The 25,845-nt window shown below is 34.6% G+C and overlaps 1 protein-coding gene and 1 pseudogene across 1 annotated transcript; both read right to left on the bottom strand.

The window, feature by feature from the left end:
- Window positions 1-1,091: 1,091 nt before the first annotated feature.
- Window positions 1,092-4,991, bottom strand: LOC145564109 (UDP-glycosyltransferase 74B1 pseudogene; annotated as a pseudogene).
- A 6,239-nt stretch (window positions 4,992-11,230) lies between these two features.
- Window positions 11,231-25,517, bottom strand: LOC145564107 (uncharacterized). Its single transcript, XM_081624451.1, has 17 exons — window positions 25,019-25,517; window positions 23,463-23,675; window positions 23,146-23,204; window positions 16,777-16,914; window positions 15,238-15,312; window positions 14,783-14,866; window positions 14,639-14,700; window positions 14,393-14,462; window positions 14,113-14,188; window positions 13,753-13,883; window positions 12,586-12,645; window positions 12,405-12,479; window positions 12,211-12,315; window positions 12,024-12,119; window positions 11,834-11,914; window positions 11,650-11,751; window positions 11,231-11,555 (listed from the first exon to the last, which is right to left on the bottom strand). Exons 1-17 carry the CDS (start codon window positions 25,317-25,319, stop codon window positions 11,487-11,489), a joined length of 1,797 nt encoding a protein of 598 aa, XP_081480577.1. The 5' UTR covers window positions 25,320-25,517; the 3' UTR covers window positions 11,231-11,486.
- Between the last annotated feature and the right edge of the window lie 328 nt (window positions 25,518-25,845).

Below are 25,845 nucleotides of genomic sequence, written 5' to 3'. Positions count from 1 at the left end.
TTATTCAGTAGCTTATTCGTATCTTTTTTTAATAGTACATAATTCTCAAGGTCTCGTCAGTCTTACTTTTTCCATAGCACATTGAAGATGGTGCCCCATTTATATGGACAAATATGGTGAAATGTATGCCATATACCGCATATCAATAACTTGGAATATTGCATATTTTAGCACTGATCAATAATGCTCAACTTTTTTTAGCTTTAAAGACCTTGCAAAGTTATTAGATTTGCAAGAGAAAGAACGTTTGTAAAGGGTATTGACAAAGGATGACTAGGGGGAGACCCATGGATCGACCAGGAGGGGCCGGGTTGGAAAAACGATCACACTAGAACTTCCTAGATTGATCATAGTGTCAATTTCAAATCTCTAAGTTGATGAGCTTTTACAATGTCACCTGGTTGATAAGCTGGTGCGACGTTGGCTTGCGAGTGTTTGGATGCGAGTGTTTTTGTTCATATGTAATGTAGGTACTTGATAGCAACTTCAATGGCTAGCAAGTCAATTACTCACCTGTAGGGTTGGGATGATTTGGCTCTTGAAACTGTTGTCGCCATAACAAGATCTAACTGATGATTCTGACCCAACATACCAGCCTTTAGAAAAAGTGCTAGCCATTTAGCCAATTGTGGCGCAGGGTTGTGCACACAGGTTTTGTTAACGGTTAGAAGCTTAGAATACGACTATTCATTTAATTTTTAATCATCTGAATTTATTAGATCTTATTAGAATTATTTTAAAAGTAAATTATTTTTTAAGACGGGAGCATTATATTAGCTATAATATGCGTTATACACTTATACCCTCATTTGGCCGACAACAAACTACCCACTTATATTACTCCGTATTTTATTATGGGATCCCATCGCAACTTATGACTCACATTGTTGAGTGAATAATAGTCATTCATTTCTCCACTTGTTGCCCCATCTTTACACACTCTCTTAGCGCATTAATTTTCATACTCTAATTTAAGTGTTTCTAATGAATCATAAATAACCAAACAATTTATCATGCAGGCTTTATTTCACAATAAAATGATAAAATACAGATATTATTCTGCAAAAACTAAATCATTAAATTAAAAGACCTTAGTCTAAGCTAATTAAGCTACCATTTGATTTTTTTGTACTAAAACTAGTACATTTCAAATGTTCAACAAAATCTTCAACATGCTTGTCTGAGCTCCCATCATCACTAACTGCTTTCTTAGACAACTCCTTCCATTTCAAAGCATTTTCCCTTATTTCTTCACTCCTTTCTCCTTCCATTACTTCCTTCAAACATTCACCAAGATGTTCCTTCCTTACCACTCCCTTATCATCCTCTTTTGCCCACACTCCCACCCCCCAAACCTCCTCAATAAACTTCGCGTCAGGCAATTGATCACTCCATTGAGGGACTCCCACCATCGGGACCCCAAGGCTAAGCCCCTCCAGTGTCGAGTTCCATCCACAATGAGTCACAAAGCATGCAGTTGCTTCATGTGCCAATACCTCGAGTTGGTTGCACCACGTAACAACCATTCCTTTTTGTGTTATTTCAACATCTTCTAGGAATTCTTTAGGGAGTTTACGAGCTTGGGAATCCCTAACTACCCAAAGGAAGTAATAGTTGCTTTGTTTTAAGGCCCATGCAATTTCCTCCGTTTGTTCTTGTGTTAGTGAAACCATGCTACCAAATGAGATGTAAATTACTGATTTTTTTGGCTTATTTTGTAGCCATTCTTTGCACTTCTCGCTTAAGGGTTTCCACAAACTCGCTCCGTATCCAATGTCTCCTTCTATTCTTCCATCTAAGTAGGATGATGGAACCATCGGTCCAATTAATTTCGCAGGCCATTTCTCAAATATGCCTTCAATAACCTGCGATATTATGTTAGAAATATGAGATGTAATCAATTTATGATAGAGATATATTAGTACATGTAATATTTTTCCTAATGTTCCTAATTTTATCTTTTAACATTTTTTCATATTGATGATTGCAATAATAAATCATTTGCAATTAATCATGTCGATATAAAATTTTAGTCAATGTTTTTTTTGTCAAACTGTGAAAATGTGAAATAAAAAGATGTACTACGTAGAACTTATTTTGGCCTCATATTAAGGGGGCTAAACACGATGATTATTTTAATCTCAAAATATAATGTCGGCAAAAGTATGACAAACCTAACAAGTTGGCCTAATAAGTTAATACTTCATCCGTTTCTTTTTAGTTGACACGTTTCTTTAGTTACGTTTGTCAATACACAAATTTAACCATTCATATCTTTAATTACCAATCTCCAAAAATTATAAAAAGTTGATATTTTGAAAATATATATCGTGACGAATCTAACAAGAGTTCACATGACTATATTTTTCATTACGTATAAATCATAACTTTTAATAACCCATTTTAGCATGTACATGATTTTTAATTATGATTTATTATACCCAAAATTCTACTACGTATTTTTTTATTGCCACATTAATATTAATGGACCACAACTTTTAATTATCAATCATTTGATATACTCCATGACGAGTACCTTTTAATTGCTGCACTATCGTTTTTTTAGTTGACACATTTCTATTATCACGCTTGTTAAGGCATATTTTTAACGATTAATATCTCTAATTATCAACATTGTAAAATAATAAAAAGTAGATGTTAATAAAATATACATCAAGACGATTCAAACAAGATCTCACATGACTATATTTTATCATATCCATAAATCATAAAAACGAGTCAAAGTGTAGTGTGTGAATAGTGTAAAAGTCAAACAGTATCAACTAATAAAAAAACGGAGGTAATAACTTTTTTTTTAGGTGTTTAGAGAACAAGGGCGGGGTGAGAATCGATCCCAAGATCTCCTGGAACCGAGAAGGAAGCTCTCACCACTTGAATCATCCCTCACTCTCTGCACTAATATAATATTAATTGGCTGGCTGATTCCTTTGTTAGTACTTTATAAATACAAGAATTTTTCAAAAGTAGAAAGCAACCATTTTTGCCACAAATTTAAACATTTTGCATACTTTATGTATACTTCCTTAGTTAATCACAACGTTTAAAATTGGAGTTAAGCTAACAATTAGGTACTAAACTTTTTTACTTTTCACCTTTTGGGACCTAAACTTTTTCTTTCACCATTTGGGACCTAAGAAAGAATGTCAGTTAAAAAAATTAACTATGGTTAAGTGGTGGGGCCCACTAATTATTTTAGGATCTAATTTATTTGCAAAAGAGGACTTTTATTGGTTTTCTCATATATATATATATACACACATTAGGTGTTTTCATAAAAATACGGTGTCTTTTTCAACTCCTACTCTTTAGTCATCATTTTCAACCTCCTCTGTTTGTTTTCCCTTTCCAAAAAAAAAAAAAAAAAAAAGGTATTCATATGTTATGATGCTGAAATTGATGCTTAGAGTTGTTATAATGTTGAATTTATTGTTTGTTCTTGTGAATTTTAATTTGGGGTCAATTGAGAATTATTACGTTTATACGATTGTTTCCGAGCCAGTGTAAAATTGCATTTGAAACCATATCCACCCATTTCCATGTTCTTTATCTTTCCACAATTCAGTTGCTTGATGGTAACTCAAGACCAATTAATTTATGCTCTGCAATTCTCATTTTGCTAGATGACACAATACTAGTAGAATTACCAAGTATAAAGTTTAGCAGCTAGTTTACCACTAGGGTTGAAAGGAAAGGTTCAATTCGATCTCATAATTTAATGCTTAATTGTGGAATTTTGATGATATAGTTCAAATGATCAAATGAACTACTTAATTCTAGCAAAATTAGTTGTATCGATCTAAATTGAACAGAATTATTATATAGTTCATGTAATTGATAGTCAATGGATTTTGTAAGTTGTAACTCTACTGATTTGTTATGATGTAAAATTTGGTTTAACCGATATAAATGACATTATTTTTGCTTTGGAACAACTAATTTTTATTTTATTTTATTTTTTTTTAAAAAAACTACGATTAATACATAGGTTGGTTAGTAAGCTTTTAGATGGGTTAAATTGCTTGAGAATTACCATAGGTCCCAAACAGTGAAAAAAAAAAGTTCAGGTCCCAAAAAGTGAAAAGTAAAAAAGTTTAGTCCCTAGTTATTAACTTAACTCTTTGGAATTCTATATTATTCTTGTATATTTGTTTAATCGTCTTTCATGATTTTTAAGTAAAGTTTGGGAAAATATCCTTCTCCATTAATTTTAATGATCTTGCTAACCAATGTCTCGAGGCGTTTAATAAGCATTTAAAACATTTCCTAAAATGATATTAATTTGAAAATGCGTAAAAAAATGTAAAAAAAAATACCTCAAACTCCAAATCTTCGAAAGAATTGCAAAATATCCAATCAGCCAAGTCAACATTTGAGAATTGGCTCAACTTCATAGCCAAGTAAGCTGGGTAACTTTCAGGCTTCCTTAAAAAAGTAGGCAAATCATTACCCTTAAACAAGGGCATTTTAGGCAAAGCACACCCGATCTCGACCGGCTTAAGAGGCAGCTCAATCAAGTCATTCCCCACACAACAAAAAATGGCGCAAACTGCAGCCGCGTTAGTAAAAAACGTGGCTCCAAGTAAGCCATAATCCTTAGCCACATCCAATGCCCACGGTAAAAAAGCGTCGTACACCACACACGTCACAGGAAACGCCGTATTTTGATGGGTTTCAATGATACGAGCAAGAGAACTCGAACCATTTGATTTAAATGAGTTGAGGAAAACGTCCTCGGACCCAACTTTAGGGGGGCCTTGATCATCAAACCCGTCCGATATCGCCTCGACGGCAACATCTCGGAGGGAAGATATAGAGCCCATGGTTTGTTTGGTGGTGGCTAATGTGGCTTTGACTCCTTTAGAGGCCAAACGTTTAGCAAATTGAAGAAGTGGGTTAATGTGACCTTGGCTAGGGTATGGTACTACAACTACATGAGGCTTTGAAAATTTATTTTCATTTAGCTCAATCATTTTTTTTTTTTTTTTTTTTTTTTTTTAATTTTGGGAATTATATATGATTTCTCTCTATATTTGAGTTTGATTTATATGAATGAAAATGATATGTGTTTATGAAGAGCATGTAACGTTATATATAGGGGAGAATAATTGAAGGACGTGCGCAAGATTAGTGAGCAAATTGATGACGCACCTAGGATTGCATAATTAGAAAATGAAGATATTCAATTATACAAGTAGTAGTCAATTTTAAAGCCTTTTTAATTTTTTATTGGTATTCGGCTACGTGTTACTTTTGTACGGATGCGCCGCAAAAGAAATAATTTAAATTCAACTTCAATTAAACTACTGCTATTTTTAAAGTTATTTACAAATTATTCTCTCTGTCTCATAATATAGTGTTTATTTATTTTACGATATTTAAGTTTAAAATGATGATATCGCATTTGACAAAGGGCAGAATGGATGAGCATAGAGAGGGAAATAACCCAAATGTTAAGTTTAAACGTGTCAATTATTATGAAATGAAGAGAGTAAAAAATATGAGCTATGCTAAGTTAATTCTCTAGATAAACAAAATTTGGATATAATCGTCTTTTCAAGTACCAGTGGAGGGGTACATGAGTCTTTTCAGGTACTAGTTGAGGGATACATATGTAATTTCCTCACCAAATAGTAAATGCAAGTTGCAAACAGTAATTGAATAGCTCACCAAAAGTACTAAATAAATTACCACACTTTTTCAATATATTTACGAAAATGCCACCAGATTAACAAAAATTCGTTTATCTGGCACATAAACTTATATTTGCCGAAAAAATAGAGCTATGCCAAGTTAAGACTTCATTAATTTAAAATAGCACAGGGCCTCCAAAAATTTCAAGATAACCCTGCTCGAGTCCCATGTTAAATCGAGGTGCTTCCGAGGAACTAGTGCTAAACTGCTAATTGCTAAGGAAGAGGGATTTTAGTTGAAGAAAAAGGCGCTCCAAAAGGTTCTCAAAGATTGTTAAGACCATTTCAATTGACCAACAATTACTTAACCCCGCAATTATTTGTAAATTATAATTGGGGAAACCCATTGTAAATCAACTACTCCTAAGTATATACTTAAAATATCTATGTATGTGGTTATGATAGTCAAATTAGTTTCGTAATTACAAACAATGGTAGTAAATACAAAGTATTAAATAGACACCATATTATACGACGGACGTAATAAGACATTACATTGGACGATATCAAATTATTATGTTTTGCCACCAACCAGCTAGAATTAGTGATAAACAACACCTGGAGCATGCATGAGATATGAACCTCTAGTTTTGAGGAGTAATGAATTGCGGCAAACCATGGATGGAAACTTGTTCACACGAACACAACAAATTTAATTAGTACACGTGTAATGCATGATCAATTATTTAAATATTTGATAGTATTGTATCCTTGCTTACATCATCGTTGCTGAGGTCATTATGATTATGTCATCTTTCTTTCATCATCTTTTTGTGTACACGTACATCATTGCTCAATTGGGAGTATTATATTTTGAAAAGAATTACGTAGTAAATCAAATCAAATCATATCTATTGGTTCAATTTTTTAAAGTCAAAGATGAAGTCTACCAATTGTTGTACTAAAAGATTATGATTTACAATGTAACATATTATTGGTGGATCCTTAAAAATCCTTTTCAATAACTAAAATCTTTATTTTAAAAGATAAATACTAGGAGAAAATGACAAAATAATAATTAGTTCTTAAATATCATGAAAAGTCCAAAGAAAGCCCAAAGGAGGAGAAACATAAAGTTTTCTGAATGCTTTATATTTGGCATATGCTATGCTTTATACTCCGTAAAATTCAATATATTTAGTTTCATAGTATGTAATAGATATTCAACAAAAATCAATATTAAGAAAATATATAAACAGTTAGATGAATCTAACAACATCAATCTTACATGATAAAAGGTTGTAAACATTTTCAAAGTTTGACTGCATGAACAATTTAATGAAAAGACCAAAAGAACAATATGAGAATATTTGTCATGGATTATGGACTTTATGGTGGAAGACAATTAGTTAACCAAGCACTGCTAATTTTAAGGTATACATGGAATTAAAAGGTTATACGACGCTATAATGGTAGTTGTGGTAGTGGAAAGATATGTAAAAGAGTTTGGAACCAAATCTAGCTAAATTTCTTATTTTACTCCCTTTTTTACTTCTAGATATAAAATTATCGTTGTTATTATCTATGTACTCCTTTCGATCTTTATTATTCTATACATTTTGAATTTCACTATTGGTAATATTTAATTACATTTATATACAATATAATATGAGTAAATATATATTTTAAAAATACAATTTAAGTTGAATCTAACAAGATATATGATTTTGATGTTTATATTAGTATTATTAAAATGTTTAAAAAAAAAATTGATGTAAAAGTCAAATTATAATGAAAAATAACTAAGGGGGCAATTTTTTTGTATAAATGTCAATTAATTTAATTAACTAGAGTATTGGAGGGTGATACTTACAGAGTACAAGCTAGAAATATATAATCAAATTTTGTTTGTATCATTTGTGACGTGTAACTCAACGTGCACCAAAACGGTGGCAAGGAATATTGATAGAGAACGGAAAGCAAAATACGTAAAATAGACACCCAACAAAATCGGAGCTTAGTTGGAGCCTAAGAGGGCCATGGCCCCTGTAGTGCTTCGCCCTGCACGCGCTTATTAGATTGGCCTCTATGACCCTATATATTTATTAGACTGCCCCCTAATCAAGCCTGACTTCGCCCCTGGCACCCATCAATTGGAAATATACTATTAATGCAAATGTTTTGTGTAGGGAATATCGCAAAAAAAAACATATTATGCAGTGAGATACTAAGAATCTCATATCTTGCATTGGTTCAATCACTTCAATGGTGGTATAGAAAGCAACATTGGTTCAATGGTAAAATGTATTGAGCATATAAGAATGATCCTTCTCACTACTACTCGGGCCACTCGGCATGCTTTCCAACAAATATTTCTGCTTAATTTATTTTATATCCTGCAATTTATTTATGAAACTATTCCACCTTCAACTTGTTTAGATTCAACATTCCATAAATCGTACTGAAAAAAAAAAAAGTAAAATAAAACCACCATTATGAAGCCTTTAAATATACTCCGTAACATTTACTTTGAGGTCTACTTTATTAAACTATGAATCTATGACCATTATCTTAATTAGATTATCCTATAGTGATTTGTGAAAACATTTGTCCTATACTGTATGTTTTAGCATAACACCTTTCTTTGAAAATAGAATATCATTGACTTTATAGTTATAATATCATTGACTTTATAATTATGTATTTATGTTGTGGTTTACCATGTTTGAATTTCTTACACGATGTTTGGGGTTGAAGAAATGACATGAATAACAATTTGAAGATGATTATTCATAATATTGTCATTCCTATACTTACCCCAAGTTTTTCAACATTCAACTACGGGGAGTTTTTTAGAAACTCGACTCCAATAATAAACAAATATGGAGTACTATTTTTAATCTTTTACGATATATGATTACGAGTACCGATAACAATTAAAATAGGTCTATTCAGGTTAACCAACATAAAACTAATCCAACCAATTTACTTAACCAACTCCTTAACAATTAAATTTGGTTCTTTTACAGCTCTTTAATGGAAAAAATAAGCTACCATGAAAGAGTTGAGTATCTCATCCGCAAACTTCCCAAACTCATGTTACTATGTTAGAAACCAACAGCCATGTAATTCAATTCTAACCTAGACCTGGCAATCCTGACCTAGACCCGATGACCCGACCCATGACCCAAAATCGACCCGAAATCAGTGACCCGAAATTGACCCAAAACCCGAATCAACCCGACCCGACCCATACCCGACCCGAAGTGGAAATGACCCGACCTAGACCCGAAACCCGAAATGACCCAACCCGAAACGACCCGACCCAAGATGACCCGATTCGAAGTTGACCCGAGACCCGAAACGACCCGACCCGAAGTTGACCCGAGACCCGAAGTGACCCGAGACCCGAAGTGACCCGAGACCCGAAGTTGACCCGATCTTTAACTTGAATTAATTGACCCAAATAGACTCGAAACCCAGAGTGACCTAAACCAAAATTATCTTATACCTGAAATGACCAGAATCTATTTAAGTTAAAGACTTGACCTTAGCAAACCGAAATAGAAAAAAAACCGCAATTAAATTGAATTAATTGACCCAAATCTATTTAAGCTAAAGGATTTTTTTTATCTTCCTATTTTTTTACTTTTATTTTTGTTTTTCTGTATTTTAGAATTTAGTCACTTTACCTTTTACTTATGGAAATTTGGAGGGAGTATTCCCGCTCATAATTTACCTCTTGTCCTTATAATGAAATACTTTTGGAGTTTTAGCCATTTGGGGGGAAGAATTTCCCACAATTTTAACCAAGTTAAAAGTTTTATTTTGTTTCCCTCTTGAATTTTCACTTTTAAGTTGTAACTTTGTTAAAATTGAAATTTTGAAATTTTTTAATTGATCAACAAGTGTGTCCGTAATCTTACATCTGAATATGAGAATATTTCGCTTAATTAATAATACCTCCGTTTTTTTTAGTTGACCGTTTTGACTTTATTCACACACTTCTCTTTGACCGTATTTTGTGTTTTATATGTAATGAAAAATATAGTCATGTAGGATCTTGAGTTCTTTAATTGGATATTAGACTGTAGATAGATACAAGCATAGTTACATAACTGCAATGGTTCATAAGTCATCAGTTCATTATATACTAATAGTGATGAGACATCCTATGAAGTAATTTAAACCGGAGAATCGGAGACTGAGCTATTAAGTAGCCCAGAAAAAGTTTAATCTAATCCTATCAAGTTTGAATTTGAGATCAAATTACCTTGAATAAGAAAAACCTTATTATGAGTTTCGTTTGAAAAAACTTGAACAAGAAAAACCTAATTATGAGGTATAAGTCGTATAACTCAATTTGTTAGAGCATCCCTCTTAGTTTCAGGAGATTCTGAAATTGATTCTCAATCTAAACACAAAAAAAAAATAAAAAAATAAAAAAATAAAAAAATAACAAAGTCAATAAAAGTCAAACAATTACTATATTTCATGAAAAAGTAGTCTTAATAAATGTAGTGAGTTTTTCGTCTAAAAATAAATAAATATATATACTGAGTTGAATTTAACTCAATGCATTGACCCGACTCGAAGTTGACCCGACCCGAAGTTGACCCAAAAATTGGACCCGAACATTGACCCGACCTGAACTGACCTGACCCGAAAATTGACCCGACCCAAACTCGACCCGAAGTGTTGACCCGATACCCGACCCGATTATCAGTCCACCCGAAATCAACCCGAAACCCGAAATGACCCGACCCGACCCGAACATGACCCGACCCATACCCAACCTGAATGACCCATTTGCCAGGTCTATTCTAACCTACCACCTTGAAACAATGGCACTTAACCTACCTTGAAAGAGATTCATTTGTTGTAGCCTTAGAGAATTACTAGTAACAACACGAGTATCAATACACACAAACTCTATACACAAACATTTTGTTCAAAGGGAGGAAAAGAAACAAATTTAACGCGAAATGGCAAGATCTTGATATCAAAACAACTGGGACATTATGGGAAACAACTTGCCTCCAAAGAATCTTATTCACAAATTGCTTCAGTCATTTATAGATAATCCATCAATTTTCACCAACCTTATTTTGGTGTATGTACATATCCAAATCAGGCAAAACAAAGTCCTAACGTGAAACAACATGAGTGTCGATACACACAAATTCTATACACAAACGATTTGTTACACAAGGAGGAAATGAAATAAATATGTAAAATGGCAGAATCTTGACAGCAAATCCATGCAACCTAGGACTAGTAATGAGAAATAACTTGCCTTGACCGAATCTTATTCCCAAATGGCTTTAGACATTTACTCATTTATGCCCATCAATCTTAACCTACATTATTTTGGTGCAAGAATCGTATCTAAACCTGGCAAAACAAATTCCTACCTTACAACTTTACAAGACCCAAACCCAGATAGTACCAAATATTACCAAAACCCATCTAAACCTGCCTTACTCAAAAAAGATTTGATATAAAGCTATTTATCACAAAAACTAAATTGAAAATAGACTCGAACATGAATCGACTTGAATAAACTGGACTATGTTAGAACTGGACCAAATGATTGGTTACACGTATTGGCCGTTTAAGATCTGAACAGAGTAGAACTTGTTTGCCGCTTCTATTCAATCATAATGTTAGCTACAGTATCTATAAATGTTAACTTCGCCTCAACATCAAAATTTCCATCCCCAATCAATGGACAGGGATAAATCTAAAATGTAAAGAATCTACAAATGTGAGCAGGAACTAAATTGCTATAGGTATGCTGACAACCAAAAACTATTACTCTACGCAACAAGAAACCTAGAAGAATATGGCGACTTCCTGTCCATTCATTTCTAATACGTGATCACTTGCATCAGTAAGAGCACTCTGTATTTTATCAAAACCTAGGTAAGTTATGGCAATTTAAAAGTGGAAAAGGGAATTAGTTATTAAAAAAAACTTTACTTCTAAATGGATTTACCTGTCCAAGTTTTGTAATAAAGTTGCTGGTAAGATTTATTGACGTCAAGGCAACATCTTCATTAGCCTTCAGCGCTTGTGCAATTGCATATGCCCCAGAATCCTGTCCGAAAATTCCAGATTAAAGACGGAAAAATATTGCCTTACAAAAGGAAAAAAAAAAACAAAAAAAATATTGTCTGTACTCTTATTTCATTAAATCCCAGATCCAATGAAGTCAGGGCCTCATTCACCACTTTCAAGCTCTGTGCTAAACAAACCACACCCTGCAATAAAAATGTAACATAAAATTACAGAATAAAATACAAAAAAGATATCAAGCATGGCTGCAGTAGTATATCCAGGAAATTCAGAGCATATAATTTAGGAAAATACTTCATCCATTAATCCATTTGCTCGCAAGTCAAGAGTTGATATGGTGGTGTTATACTTTATCATATCACTTATGAATTCTGCACCTTTTCGTCCAATCTGCAAGATATGACCAGAGAAAATCTGAGATATATATATATATATCTCAAGGGGCATATGTTTGCAGACATTTTACATATAAAAACTTTACCTGACACCAGCCAAGTTTAAGTGTTTTAATTTTCCCATGAAATTTGAGAACGTCGGCTAAAGCTTTTGCTCCATCAGGTCCAATTGGATTATAGCCAATTTCCAACTAAGAGAAAAATAAAGTTGAAATAACCAAGAGAAATATGTAAAAGAATAAAAGATAACTGGGAGAAGAGAGGATGAGGGTGGCTTTACTGTAGTAATGACATCATTATCCTTCAAGACCTCAGCAATGCAACTGATTCCTTTAGCATGTATGTTATTTCCTCCCTGAGAATTCCGAAATCTCACAAATATAAGATTGTATAATATAGACTGTAGAAAGCAAATTATCAACACCATTGTGCTGGGCTAACACAAAGTGCTATTTACTCACCAAGTCGATGGTAGTGATTGATCGATTCTGCTTAAGTGCATCAGCAATTTTTTCTGCCCCCTAGTAAGTTCGCAAACATTCAAGATGATAAGATAAATCAAGCAACAATTTCAGAATTAGAAAGAAGAAACAGCTTATCCACAAACAGTTAACAGGAAATATAGGAAGTCTGACTAATAAAGCAGGGTCAGCCTCTTCATACTCTTAATAAGAGAGTTTATCATTATCAAATTTCCAACCATAGCCATGACCCGATTCTAATTTTACTCCCAAGACAGAAGTGACAAAAGAGGAAACCAAGTCAAAAAAAAAAATGAGAGAAGGAAAAAAAAAAATGTCAGAAACCACCTTTTAAATCATTACTTTTGTGAATAACCACCAAAAAAATGTTGTAAAAAACCACCCAATTAAATTTGTTTGTTGTAAATCACCACCTCCTGCCAAGAAATGGACTTTGACAGTTTTCTCCGGCATTGTTGAGTTGTTGACCAGGTGTCCAGGTCACATGCAAACCCTATCGTGCTAGAAAGGAGAAAAGCATGCTATTTCCTAACTCTAATAGCATAGTATACAGAGGCAAACATCTATGACTTACATATATATCAAATTTTTCAGAACTGATGTACATATAGAGAAAACATTAAAATTTGGTTTTTCTAACAAGAATTGAATTAATCTAAGCCATTTACTTCGGTAACTTCCAATATAGAGAGACAAAAGAGAGGTTTCAGTCCAACACAGAGTGAAGTTGTGAAACACGTAAAATTAGGTTGGGGCACGGATAGAACTCTATGGGCTTAAGGTTAAAATAAAAAAAGAATAAAAAAATATATTCCATCAAGGTGCCAACACTTATTATCTGGAAGTTGACTATATTATTAGAAGCACAACAAATGTTTGCCACCTTCATGCCTTAAGATCTATCCGCAGATAAAAGATAGATCACATAAGAACAAAAGAAGACATCCAGACGTAAGTAATTCCCTTTTTCATTTTCTTCTTTCACCACTCTTTGAGTGGAGACACAAATACTATACTTAATATGGGGAGGAAGTATGAAACAAAACAATCAGATTGCTAAAGCATCATCTTGTAATGACAAACTGTCAATGAAAAATAAAATATAAGAGACTGATAAGGGGAGGAGTTAGGCACGTAAGAATATACCTCATCCCCAATGTCGTTCATGTAAACATTCAGCCACAACAAGCTCTTGGAGATCTTCACATACTCTGCTATGTGAAAAGCACCTCTAGAACCAATTTCATTGTTGCTAATATCCAGCTGTATCAATTTTCCTGTAAGTACAATCCATTAGGTTTTTCTGCTCCCCAGTGGAAACCCAAAATGAAAAAACAAAAAACAAAGAAAAGAAAGAACCATGTCCCTACTCTCTTCCATGGAGAACAAAGAGGGGAAAACATGTAAATAAAAATTAAACTAATAATCAAGTGCCTGAAAATTGGAGATAAAATGAAGTTCTTAAGCTTAAGACTCCTAAAATTTACAGATTACAAAGAGATTAACCTTTACGTGTTGACAAGCCTGACATCAAAGCACGAACTCCTTCATTTCCCATAGAATTTCCATGCAGGTGAAGGTCCTGATATTTAAAAATTATTAGCCTACAGATTACGTACTAGAGAATACCAAAATATCATAAAAGCATTTGCTTTTAATTTAAATAAGGTTCAAAAAGCAAGCATCTTCACAATTCTTATCAATTATTACATAGGGAAATTCTTACAACTAAAACTGAGTCAAAACAACAGCCAGGAGAAGCATTCAAGTATAATAGAAAACATACCCTTAAGGACTTATTCGCCTCTATACCTTTAGCTAGAGCAGCAACTCCCAAAGCCCCACCGTAGTTGCCACTGCATCGTTAGAAGAGAGTATAAATGCAAACAACTATAGTATAAAACAAAATAGGAGTAGTAAATCTTTATCATTTTTCAGGGAGGTTGGTCAGATTGCAGAGCTACCATCAGAGAATTACAAACAGAAGAGAGCTTGCAAATTTTAATATGAGATCTAAATAGATTTAACTCACGTAAGGTGTAAGCTTTGGATGGTGTTGTTCTCAAGTAGCGCCCCAGCAATACTTGCAAAACCCTACTTCAATTTTGGACACAACATAAATATTCCAGATTGACAAAGATACAGCAGAAGTGGAATACTAAGGTCAGTAGCATACAGAATAGTCGATCATGTTGTTGTTAAGCTCAATAATACGCAGAGTTGTATTTTTCTTCAGCATTTCTGCGATAGCTTTGGCACCCTGCATGAAAAGAGTATTTCTTTATTGTCACTATATGAGAAAGTGGTTTAAAATCTTATAACTCTCTTTGGTACCATGATAGGCTTCAAACACCAGACACCCCACCCCCATAACATTTTTTTATTTTTTAAAAAAAAGAATCATAATTAAACAAAATTTAGGCAAAGTGGTCAGGGAGAAGAGTGAATCATAGCCCTAGAAAGCTGAGCTCAAGCAGGCCCCAGGCCTTTGCCTGGTGGACTTTAGGCCGTAAAGCAATAAACAAGAGCCTCAAGCTTCAGAACTAAGCTAAGGTCCATCAGTCTTACAAACCTAGAGAGCATAAAAATTATTGGAAAGAACTAGGCCTTTGAAGCAAAACAAAAACTGACCTCATCTTCCAAGCCAGTACTATTCAATTGCAGCTTCTCAATACCACTATTATTTGCCAATACCTCACACAAGCACTGCAAAAGAAAATTAATAATGATAACAACATACAAAGATTCAACAGAGTGATAAAAATATGTAATGTGCTTAACATATATCTAGGATACTTTGCTTCCATTTGCAATGTAGTTATATAACAACATGATGATTCTTACGTAGATATTCCATCATATGCACTTCTACTTGTAAACAAGCAAGGACCAAAATATATTGGGAAGGGGGGAAGAGGGGAAGGCAAGATCCAAAATAAACAGTCTCACACAATGTCTTCGTCTACTATAAGGAAGAGGCATCTTCTACATTATTACATACTGCCTCTCTTTCCTATTGTTCTTCTTACTTTGACCTTTTTTGTCTCACCAAAAGATTTATGTAGGAAGAACAGTAAGATAGAAGGAGTATCATATTTGCCAATCAATACGAAAACACATAATGAGGAAAGTAAAGAAGCAAACCAGAGGTAATTAAGTCAATTATCAATACAGATTGGGTGACACAATGGCACTGATTTATCAGAATACAAAACAAGGATCTTCACAATCACCCTCACAAAACAGAACCTTGAGGCTCATAAGATCTGGACAATTTTAATGTTTTATTTTCGAAATTAAGAAGCTCATAATATCTCTGTAAGATTATAGATGAGACAGATTATGCACCACTAGTCATATATCCATAGCTTCTACAAAAGAATGTTCATTCAGGCAGAAGACCAAGGCACATGGCTCATAGCCTCATAGATCTTCCATGCTTGCTTAAGAGCAAGGTGAAAGCACAATCATATACTATTAAATATATAATCAGAGATGGTAGGGCACTGATGGTTAGTGACCTAAAAAATTTGGCCCAGGCATTTAATCTTAAAGCTGGTAGATTGTAAGAACCACAACCTAGGAGCTAGCTGTATGTAGAATTAAAAGTATTCTGGTTGTTTTGCACACTACAAAGTGCTATACTATTTCAAGTTGTTACTTCTGGTCCAAAGGCCTTAAGGGGAGGGGAGGCTGTTTGGCACCTCATAAGTATAGGATAGATTCGATGTGCACAAAGGATTAAATTAGTAGCTGGTTATGATGCATGACAGGTTGAATACAAAAGACAAATTAGATAGAACTGGAGTAAGTCATGATGATGTTTGCTTGCTATGTGGCCAAGAAACCGAGACCACTTCTTGTATTTTCTTCAACTCAAGCTTTTAACTCTTCTGCATAGAAGCCACCTTCAAGCCATTTTGTTTACAGTATCATGACCTTTACAGAATGCCATCATAAAAAAGCAAACAAGGATAGCACAATAGCTAGAATGTAGAAGCAAAAAGACGTAAGTGCAACTTCTAGATGTGGATCTTAAACTTTCATAAGATTTGTACGTGAGATATTTATTCAGGCTCCATACAAAATGAACTAAATTGTTACTATATACAAACAAGTAGCATTGCTCATCTCTTGAAATTGTGGATGCTATGGTTTCAAAAGGCTAACCTTGGCTCCTTCATCTCCAATAGTATTTCCAGAGAGATTTAAAGTTTTCAAGAAGATATTTGACTGGAGAATTCCATCAAAGGCTTTGACTCCAGCTGATGTGATTCCGTTAGCAGAAAAATCTACTTCTTCAGCAACCTAAAGCAAAATGATGTTAATGAAAATCAGCAGTTAGCAAATGATGGCAAAGCAGATTTTTAAGATAATCCAAACTTCAAACCAAAAATAAATATAAGAGGACTTTTATCAATATACGGAGTAGATGGTTATAGACATATAAGAGAATAATTTAAAGAAAATGTAGTGCCATAGGCTGAATCCCTATCCCTTTGGTTAATTTCAAATTTTAGAGTCCACTTTAGAATATAAATGAGCTAGCTGGTTAGGTATGTCTATCTTTTTACGAAAAAAAATTTCTAATCTGATTGGGCTCCGTATTTGATATTCATTATTCAGCAGCACCCTCTTCCTTAAAGTACTTTCATTTTCCAAAATTTCGTTGATTCATTTGCACCAACTTGGTCCTAGCTTCTTCCTCATACTCTAGTTTTGGCTACTCATTGCCCTGTTCTAGTTATGGCACTTCTCATTGACCTGTTCTAGTTTTTGCATATTTCAATCCATGTCTTTCAGTCTTTCTATCTCCCTACTTCTAGTTTTGGATATTGTAACAGCTTCACCTTTGGCTTCAAAATAATATATGTTTTGGAAAGTGTTGACTTATGCCATAGTCATCGCGCCTAGTTTAAATTATCAATTGGAAAAATCAGTCACTTAAATGGTAAGCTCAAATTTTCAATTTCTATATGTGTCAAACGCCACTTTATCATCTACAATTACTTTATCTTAACGTTCTATACAATAAGTACTAAAATTTCTTGAATAAGACAGTTTTATCATAAATAACTCAATTCTTAAATAATTTGATATTGTTTGTTTTGACATAAACAATAAGAAGGATGTACATTACTCCCCCCCCCCCCCCCCCCTTTGGCTTCAAAATAATATATGTTTTGGAAAGTGTTGACTTATGCCATAGTCATCGCGCCTAGTTTAAATTATCAATTGGAAAAATCAGTCACTTAAATGGTAAGCTCAAATTTTCAATTTCTATATGTGTCAAACGCCACTTTATCATCTACAATTACTTTATCTTAACGTTCTATACAATAAGTACTAAAATTTCTTGAATAAGACAGTTTTATCATAAATAACTCAATTCTTAAATAATTTGATATTGTTTGTTTTGACATAAACAATAAGAAGGATGTACATTACTCCCCCCCCCCCCCCCCAAACCCAACACTATGTTGGGAAAGTTCACAAATAATCTTGCAGCGCAAATAGTATTCGTTTTCCCTTCCGTGTATAAACAAAATAGGCTCACACTTGTATCTTTATAATACAATAAAGTAATGCACAATACAAATATATATTCGATGGTATACTCTCAAATTTAATATGCTTCTAGATTTCTTCTTGTGATTAATTGATTACTAAAAACTTAACAAAATTACAACATATATATAATCATTTCATAACTAACATAATTAGCGGTAGAAATGAGGTAAATCATACCCCATCATTCACCTTCCTATATTTACTCTACATCATCATTTCATTTCTCTTCCTACCTTTTCTTTCCAGTTCAATTTTCCTTATATAGTCTTTCTCCAAATAAGGAGAAAATTACAACCAACAAATCTCCCCCTTTCTACTTATTTGGAGATTTTTGATAAACCCGCTTCATCTCGACACACATCAAGCTTTTGTATGGTTAGTATCTTTGTCATCATATCTGAGCCATTTTGGTCAGTATGAATCTTTTCTAAATGCAATAGCTTGGCTTCAAGAATTTTCCGTATCCAATGATACCTTACATCTATGTGTTTTGAGCGAGCATGAAAGGTAGGATTTTTCGCTAGATGAATAGCACTCTCTATCACAGTAGAGTATATACTTATCTTGTTTAATCCCCCAACTCTTGTAGGAAGTTCTTCATCCACAAGAACTCTAAGCTTCTGTTACAGCTATATACTCGGCTTCTGTTGTTGATAGTGCGACACATTTTTGTAACCTTGACTGCCATGATATAGCTCCCCCTGCAAAAGTCATCATATAACCAGATACCGACTTTCGCGAATCAACATCATTTGCCATATCTGCATCTGTGTATCCTCTTAACACACTGAACCAAAACATAAACACATCTTCGATGTGCCACGTAGATACCTTAAAATCCATTTTACAGCTTCCCAATGTTCTCTCCCAGGATTTGAGAGGAACCTGCTGACAACACCGACTGAATAAGCAATATCTGGTCTCGTACAGACCGACCATAGCATACATCAAACTACCAACTGCAGATGCATAAGGAACTTTATTCATTTCTTCAATTTCAGTCTTACTTGTAGGGCATTATTGAGAACTTAACTTAAAATGACCTGCAAGTGGAGAACTCCCTGGCTTAGCATTTTGCATGTTGAACTTCTCAAGCACCTTCTCAATATATCTTTCCTGTGATAGCCATAACTTCTTATTTACCCTATCACGAGAGATTTTCATGCCAAGTATTTGTTTCGCTGGTCCTAAGTCTTTCATGGCAAAGAACTTATTCATCGCCTTTTTCAAATTGGCGATTTTATTGGTGTCTCGACCACCAATAATCAACATATCATCAACATAGAGGAGTAAGATAATAAAAACTCCCTCTGCAAATCTTTTGATGAACACACAATGATCTGATGTCGTCTTGTGATACTGATGGTCCTTTATAAAGGATTCAAATTTTCGATACCACTGTCGCGGAGCTTGCTTTAAGCCATACAAACTCTTATTCAAATGACATACCATGTGTTCTTTTCCCTTAACCTGAAATCCATCAGGTTGTTCCATATATATTTCTTCTTCCAATTCACCATGTAGGAAGGCTGTTTTCACATCTAGTTGTTCAATTTCTAAATCCATGCATGCTGCCATGCCAAGAACAATTCGTATTGACGACATTTTCACGACCGGTGAGAATATTTCTTCAAAGTCAATACCTTTCTTTTGACTGAACCCCTTCACAACCAATCTTACTTTGTATCTTGGTTGTGGATTATTTTCTTCGGTCTTTAATTTAAACACCCACTTATTCTTGAGTGCTCGTCGACCTTTTGGTAATGGCACCAAATCAAATGTGTGATTCTCATGCAAGGATTTTATCTCATCTTGCATGGCTTGCATCCATTCTTTCTTGTGATTATTTCTTAGAGCCTCTTCATAAGACTCTGGTTCTCCCCCTTCAGTAAGGGGGGGCTGATAGTCACCACTAGCATACCTTGGTGGAAGTCGTCTAGGTCTAGTAGACCTTCTTAATTCTACATCATGTGATGGTTGATTTTCTTGTTGTGGAATATGTTCCACATTTTCATCATCAAGAGGTTGATGTTCTCGGTGTACATCTTCCTCTTGGTTATCAACTACATTCGGTGATGGTTTTGGATTCAAAATTATAAGCATTTCATCTTGGGATGTTGTAGATTTTCCCAATTTCTTTATGTCTTCAATGGTTTGATCTTCAAAGAAGACAACATCTCTGCTTTTGATAATCTTTCTTTCAGCAGGACTCCATAGCCTATGACCGAACTTATCTTCTGGATAGCCAATAAAAACACATTGTTTAGTCTTGCTATCAAGCTTTGATCTCTCATCCCTCGGAATGTGAACAAAGGATTTACATCCAAACACTTTCAAATTTTCGTAGTTTACTTTTCTTCCAGACCATATCAATTCTGGAACTTCACCATCAAGTGGGACTAAAGGAGAAAGATTAATCAAATAAACTGCAGTCTTTACTGCCTCCCCCCAAAATGATTTGGGCAATTTTGCGTGAGACAACATTGAACGAACTTTTTCATTAATCGTCCGGTTCATTCTTTCAGCGAGACCATTTTGTTGAGGTGTCTTTGGGACAGTTTTCTCAAGCTTTATCCTATGACCCTTGCAATATTCTTCAAATGGACCTCTATATTCACCACCATTATCGGTTCTCACACATTTTAGTTTCCTGCCTGTTTCTCTCTCAACTTTTACATGAAACTCTTTGAATGCATCAAGGACTTGGTCTTTACTCTTCAAAATAAAGACCCGCACATTTCTGGAATGGTCATCAATAAATGTGACAAAATAAGATGCACCACCGAGAGATTTTTCTGTCATAGAACATACATCTGTATGAACCAAATCTAGAACTCTAGATCTTCTGGATGGTGGACTCCTTTGGAATGAAGCTCTGTGTTGTTTACCACCCAAACAATCAACACAGGATTTCAAGTGAACATCCTTCAAAGGAAGAATCTGCTTTTGAGTGAGGATCTGCAATCCCTTCCCACTCATATGTCCGAGCCGTTTATGCCATAGCTCGGTAGAACATTCTTCAGCTACATTCAATTGCGAGCTGAGCTTCCCATTTGTTACACAAAGGGTTTGTTGCTTCCTTCCGTGAGCAACGATTATCGAGCCTCTAGTTAACTTCCACTTTCCATTAGAAAAGTGATTCGCATACCCTTCATCGTCGAGTTTGCCAGCTGATATCAAATTCAGCCGAATATCTGGAACATGCCTAACATCATGTAGTGTTAGCTTGCACCCTGTATTGGTTTCCAAGCATACATCTCCAATACCAATAATTTTGGAGGATCCATTATTTCCCATTCTTACGTAGCCTAGATCATTGCTTACGTAAGATGTGAAATAATCTCTATTTGCAGTTAGATGATATGAAGCACCAGTATCAATCACCCAACTACAATCTTCAATCTTCATTTGTAAGATTATAACATGAGTCATCACCTACAAAATAAAGTTCGTCACCAACTGCTGTAGCCGTGACATTCTTCTTACCTTCATTATCACTACTCTTGTCATTCTTCGATCTCATGTCCCGCTTCCATATTCTACATTCACTTTACTTATGTCCAGGCTTATGACAATAAAAACATGTGAACCTCTTCTTGGATTTTGATCTGCCTCTTGATTTATCATGACTTTGGGATCCTCTAAATATTGGTCTCCCCCAACTTTCAACAATGTATGCTTCAGTCTGATTATTTGTGGAGGCAAATTCTTTCCTTCTAGCTTCTTCATTGAACAAGCTATCTTTCACCATGTCAAGGGTGAGTTTGCCATTCGGAGGAAGAATTGCTCAACGAGATAACAAGAGTTTCCCAACTATCGGGTAATGAACTGAGGAGTAATAAGGCTTGGACTTCATCTTCAATTGTCATACTAATATTTGTTAGCTGATTAACGATGCCTTGAAATTCATTCATATGTTCAGCCATATTTTTACCTTCTTTATAGAGAAGATGAACCAACCTTCTCACTAACGTAGCTTTATTTAAAGCTGTCTTTCTCTCATACATTGACTCAAGCTTTTTCCAAAGCGTGTAGGCATTGGTATCATTAGCAACATGTTGAAAAATGCTTTGATCAATATGTTGTCTAATCAACCGAACGGCCTTACGATTCTCCAATTTCCATGCATCTTCGATTTTGTTTTCCTGCTTATTTTTTTCTCCAATGGGCTTATACAAATCCTTACAATAAAGGATATCCTCCATTCGAGATTTCCACATGGAATAATTGGACGATGTCAACTTGATCATACCCGATAGGCTTACCATCGAATCTTCCATTTTGTTTTATACAACGTGTATATACATATGTACGTATTTACGTATCCGGCACTGATACCAAGCTGTTGGGAAAGTTCACAAATAATCTTGCAGCGCAAATAGTATTCGTTTTCCCTTCCGTGTATAAACAAAATAGGCTCACACTTGTATCTTTATAATACAATAAAGTAATGCACAATACAAATATATATTCGATGGTATACTCTCAAATTTAATATGCTTCTAGATTTCTTCTTGTGATTAATTGATTACTAAAAACTTAACAAAATTACAACATATATATAATCATTTCATAACTAACATAATTAGCGGTAGAAATGAGGTAAATCATACCCCATCATTCACCTTCCTATATTTACTCTACATCATCATTTCATTTCTCTTCCTACCTTTTCTTTCCAGTTCAATTTTCCTTATTATTTTCCTTATTTAGTCTTTCTCCAAATAAGGAGAAAATTACAACCAACACACTATGTACATTACTTCTCCTCCCCCCCCCCCCCCCTAAAAAAAATAAAATAAAATAATAAAAATAAAAATAGTCACACCAGTTTTTTCATATGCTAATTTAAATTCAGAAAATGAAACAATCTAATTAAAAAACATCAAGTCCATCTCATGAACGTCAGTAGTTCAGTACATAATGACAATATTCAGAATGAAGTTCTTTATCAATCATTTATCTAACCTGATTGTATGCCAAGCTTTCAGCAAGAAAAAATAGACCTTCATCACCAAAATTACGGCCTACAAAAAATTGATTCAAATCAATTTGATAAAGTGTCCTTCAGTGTTAAAACACTTGAATTAATCACGCCTAGATGGTAGACAAAGACCAGCATCATAGAGACAGCTATAAAACAAGAAAGGGCTAAAAAGCATAAAGGTAATGATGAAGTGGCGAATCATAATAGATGATTTTGAAACCACCTTTAAACAATGATTCTAAAAATACCTCAAGAGGAACATGAAGGAAGCACAGGATAATATCATGATAGAACATACCTGACATATCAACTACATTGAATGAACGAAGTTCTTTGGCAAAGTCGTCGAGCTTTAACTTCGAATCTCTCTCAATCTTCTGGCTCATATTTTTTAACAAGTTTGTCCCAGCAGCAAATGACCACTTCATATCCGATGACGCAGGTTTATTTTCTGTTGTTGAAGCCTTATGGGGCTTTGGCAAGAGAATTTTACCAACCACCTTCCACAAAACTGTGAGCTGAAAGAACAAATTAGTGAACTCTTTTTGAAACCTCCATTAAAGTTTTAGGAACAAGCCAACAATTATAAAAACTAGTGTTTTCTAGAGAGATGTTTGTCTAATGATCTAGCGTCCAATTAACAATTGTAGAGAAGGTACTATCACATTAAATTCAGGGATCTCGTATTGGTAGATGAACCTAGAAGTCTAGAGGCGAGATTAATGCTAAATTGGAGCAATGGTGACAAAAGTTAGAATCTCACGGATAAGGTTAATTAGGATTATGAGTACACGGGTACGGCTAATTAGGAGTAACATGAGTACACAAAATGCCATTAGTATTGCGAGGGAGCCAATCAAGGATACACTGACCTCAGACGGTAAGGACTAAGGAGTTACCCTTAAGTGGATGCTTTAAATACCTTGGAAATGGAAAAATGCTATCATCTTGGACACAAGACACCACAACACAACATTTTTAGTAAGGCTTTGAAGCACAAAAGCAACTCCAATTTCCTTTGCGGTTGGTAAACTTACACTTTGTCCCTTTTGTACAAGTCTACTCCACATTGGGGCATATCCCAAAAAATTAACTTCTAACTAGCAAAATCTAAGTGAGCATTTGTCCCAAGGGAGGGGGTTGCATAACCACCTAATCTCCCCAAGTGGAACTCTGGCCAATCCAATCCACCTTGATTACCTCCACGGACACCATTTTAGCCTAACTAGTAACTACCTCCCGTTTACATCAGCTAAACCAAGTACACGACCCTCCAATGAAATTTGCAGCATTCCTGGGTCTATAAGTTGCAACTGCAGTCATATTGGACAGCCTTTAGTCACATTCATATGTTCACTAAGTCCCAAAGATGGATCACTATTGCCGAAAAATCTGCCAAACATAAATTTTATGACCATTCTATTTGTAAATCCATACCAATGTCTCCTACCTAAAATTCCTGACCTATGGTTGACCGTTGCTTAAATAATTTCACTACCCAAATGACCCACAATGTATGATCTTTCGAATTTCGGGTTTCCAAGTTACAAGAAGCTAACTTTCCAAGACATAATCACCCCAAACACTTGTATGTTGTTACTTACTTGTATTTGAAAAGTAGTGCTCAATTAATCAACAGAAATAAAAATGGAGTCAGAATAATTTCCACATTGAGCTAATATCATTCAATAACCTACCATTAAAAAAACCGAATCCAAGACCTAGGATCGAATCCCGTCTACATTTATACAATAAACATTATTTTTAAAAAATAAATTAATCATCTACATTCTGCTCAAGAAAACTTAAAACAAACAAACACACGAAATACGAAAAAGAAGAACAGTAAATTACCGAAGGAAACAGCAATGAAAATAGCAGGAGGAATAATTGCAGAAGCAAACTCCTTAAATTGGCCAATGGATGCCGGATTTTGCGCCTGAGATTCCCTGTAAACTACTCTACGACTACGAGAAGAACCAGCGCTTCCGGCGGCGGCTCTAACGGCGGAGAATTTCAACTTCAAACATCGTCTTCGACCACCAATTGTGGTCGGAAAAAGCAACCCCCGACGAAGAGGGTGGTTCTGGGGTTGAAAAGGGAGTTGTGTTGAGGAGAGAGAAAGTGTGGAGGAAGGAGAAGGTGTGGACGCCATTAATGGAGCTTCAATTTGGGGATTTCACTGCTTTTTTCGGGTTATTAATTGAACATTTGATGATGAATGAAGAACAACTGCTACTGCTGCTAATTTCTGGGTAAATATGAAAGAAAGTTGAAGTTGCAGAAAAGAGGAGGATATAGTGCCGCTTCTCGAAGTAGTGAGGAGAGTGAGAGAATTACTTACGAATTTTGGGCTCAGAATAATTGCCTCAGATAATTAATTTTGGCTTCTAATGTGATATTGGCCTTTCTCTACTTTATATCAGGGCCTATTTTAATTTATTGAATTGAGCTGAATTAAATTGTATATGAGAGAATAAATTTGGAACTGAAATTAAGCAAAAAAGAACAGGTCCCAAGTACTATTATTTCCTCGATCATTAGATTAGGGTCATTTCAAGTTATCTTGCTTATCTAATCCGAACTTATTTTTTTTATTTTGACTACTCCCTCCGTGTTTTAATAAGTGTTACAGTTTAACCGGCACATAGTTTTAGGCAATTTAATTGACTTAAATAAAA

Source organism: Chenopodium album, chromosome 10 (assembly GCF_948465745.1).
Source record: "Chenopodium album chromosome 10, dcCheAlbu1.1, whole genome shotgun sequence".
Classification (NCBI taxonomy): domain Eukaryota; kingdom Viridiplantae; phylum Streptophyta; class Magnoliopsida; order Caryophyllales; family Amaranthaceae; genus Chenopodium; species Chenopodium album.
This window is presented reverse-complemented; position numbering and strand designations above follow the sequence as displayed.

Bases quoted from the DNA above. Each gene is read 5' to 3' on its own strand.
- LOC145564107 (XM_081624451.1), bottom strand. From the start codon at position 25,319: ATGGCGTCCACACCTTCTCCTTCCTCCACACTTTCTCTCTCCTCAACA. The intron at 13,884-14,112 runs GTTAATCTCTTT...TTGTACTTACAG, and splicing joins AGGCTTGTCAACACGTAAAG to GAAAATTGATACAGCTGGAT. The intron at 11,556-11,649 runs GTAAATCCATTT...GATAAAATACAG, and splicing joins TTATTACAAAACTTGGACAG to AGTGCTCTTACTGATGCAAG.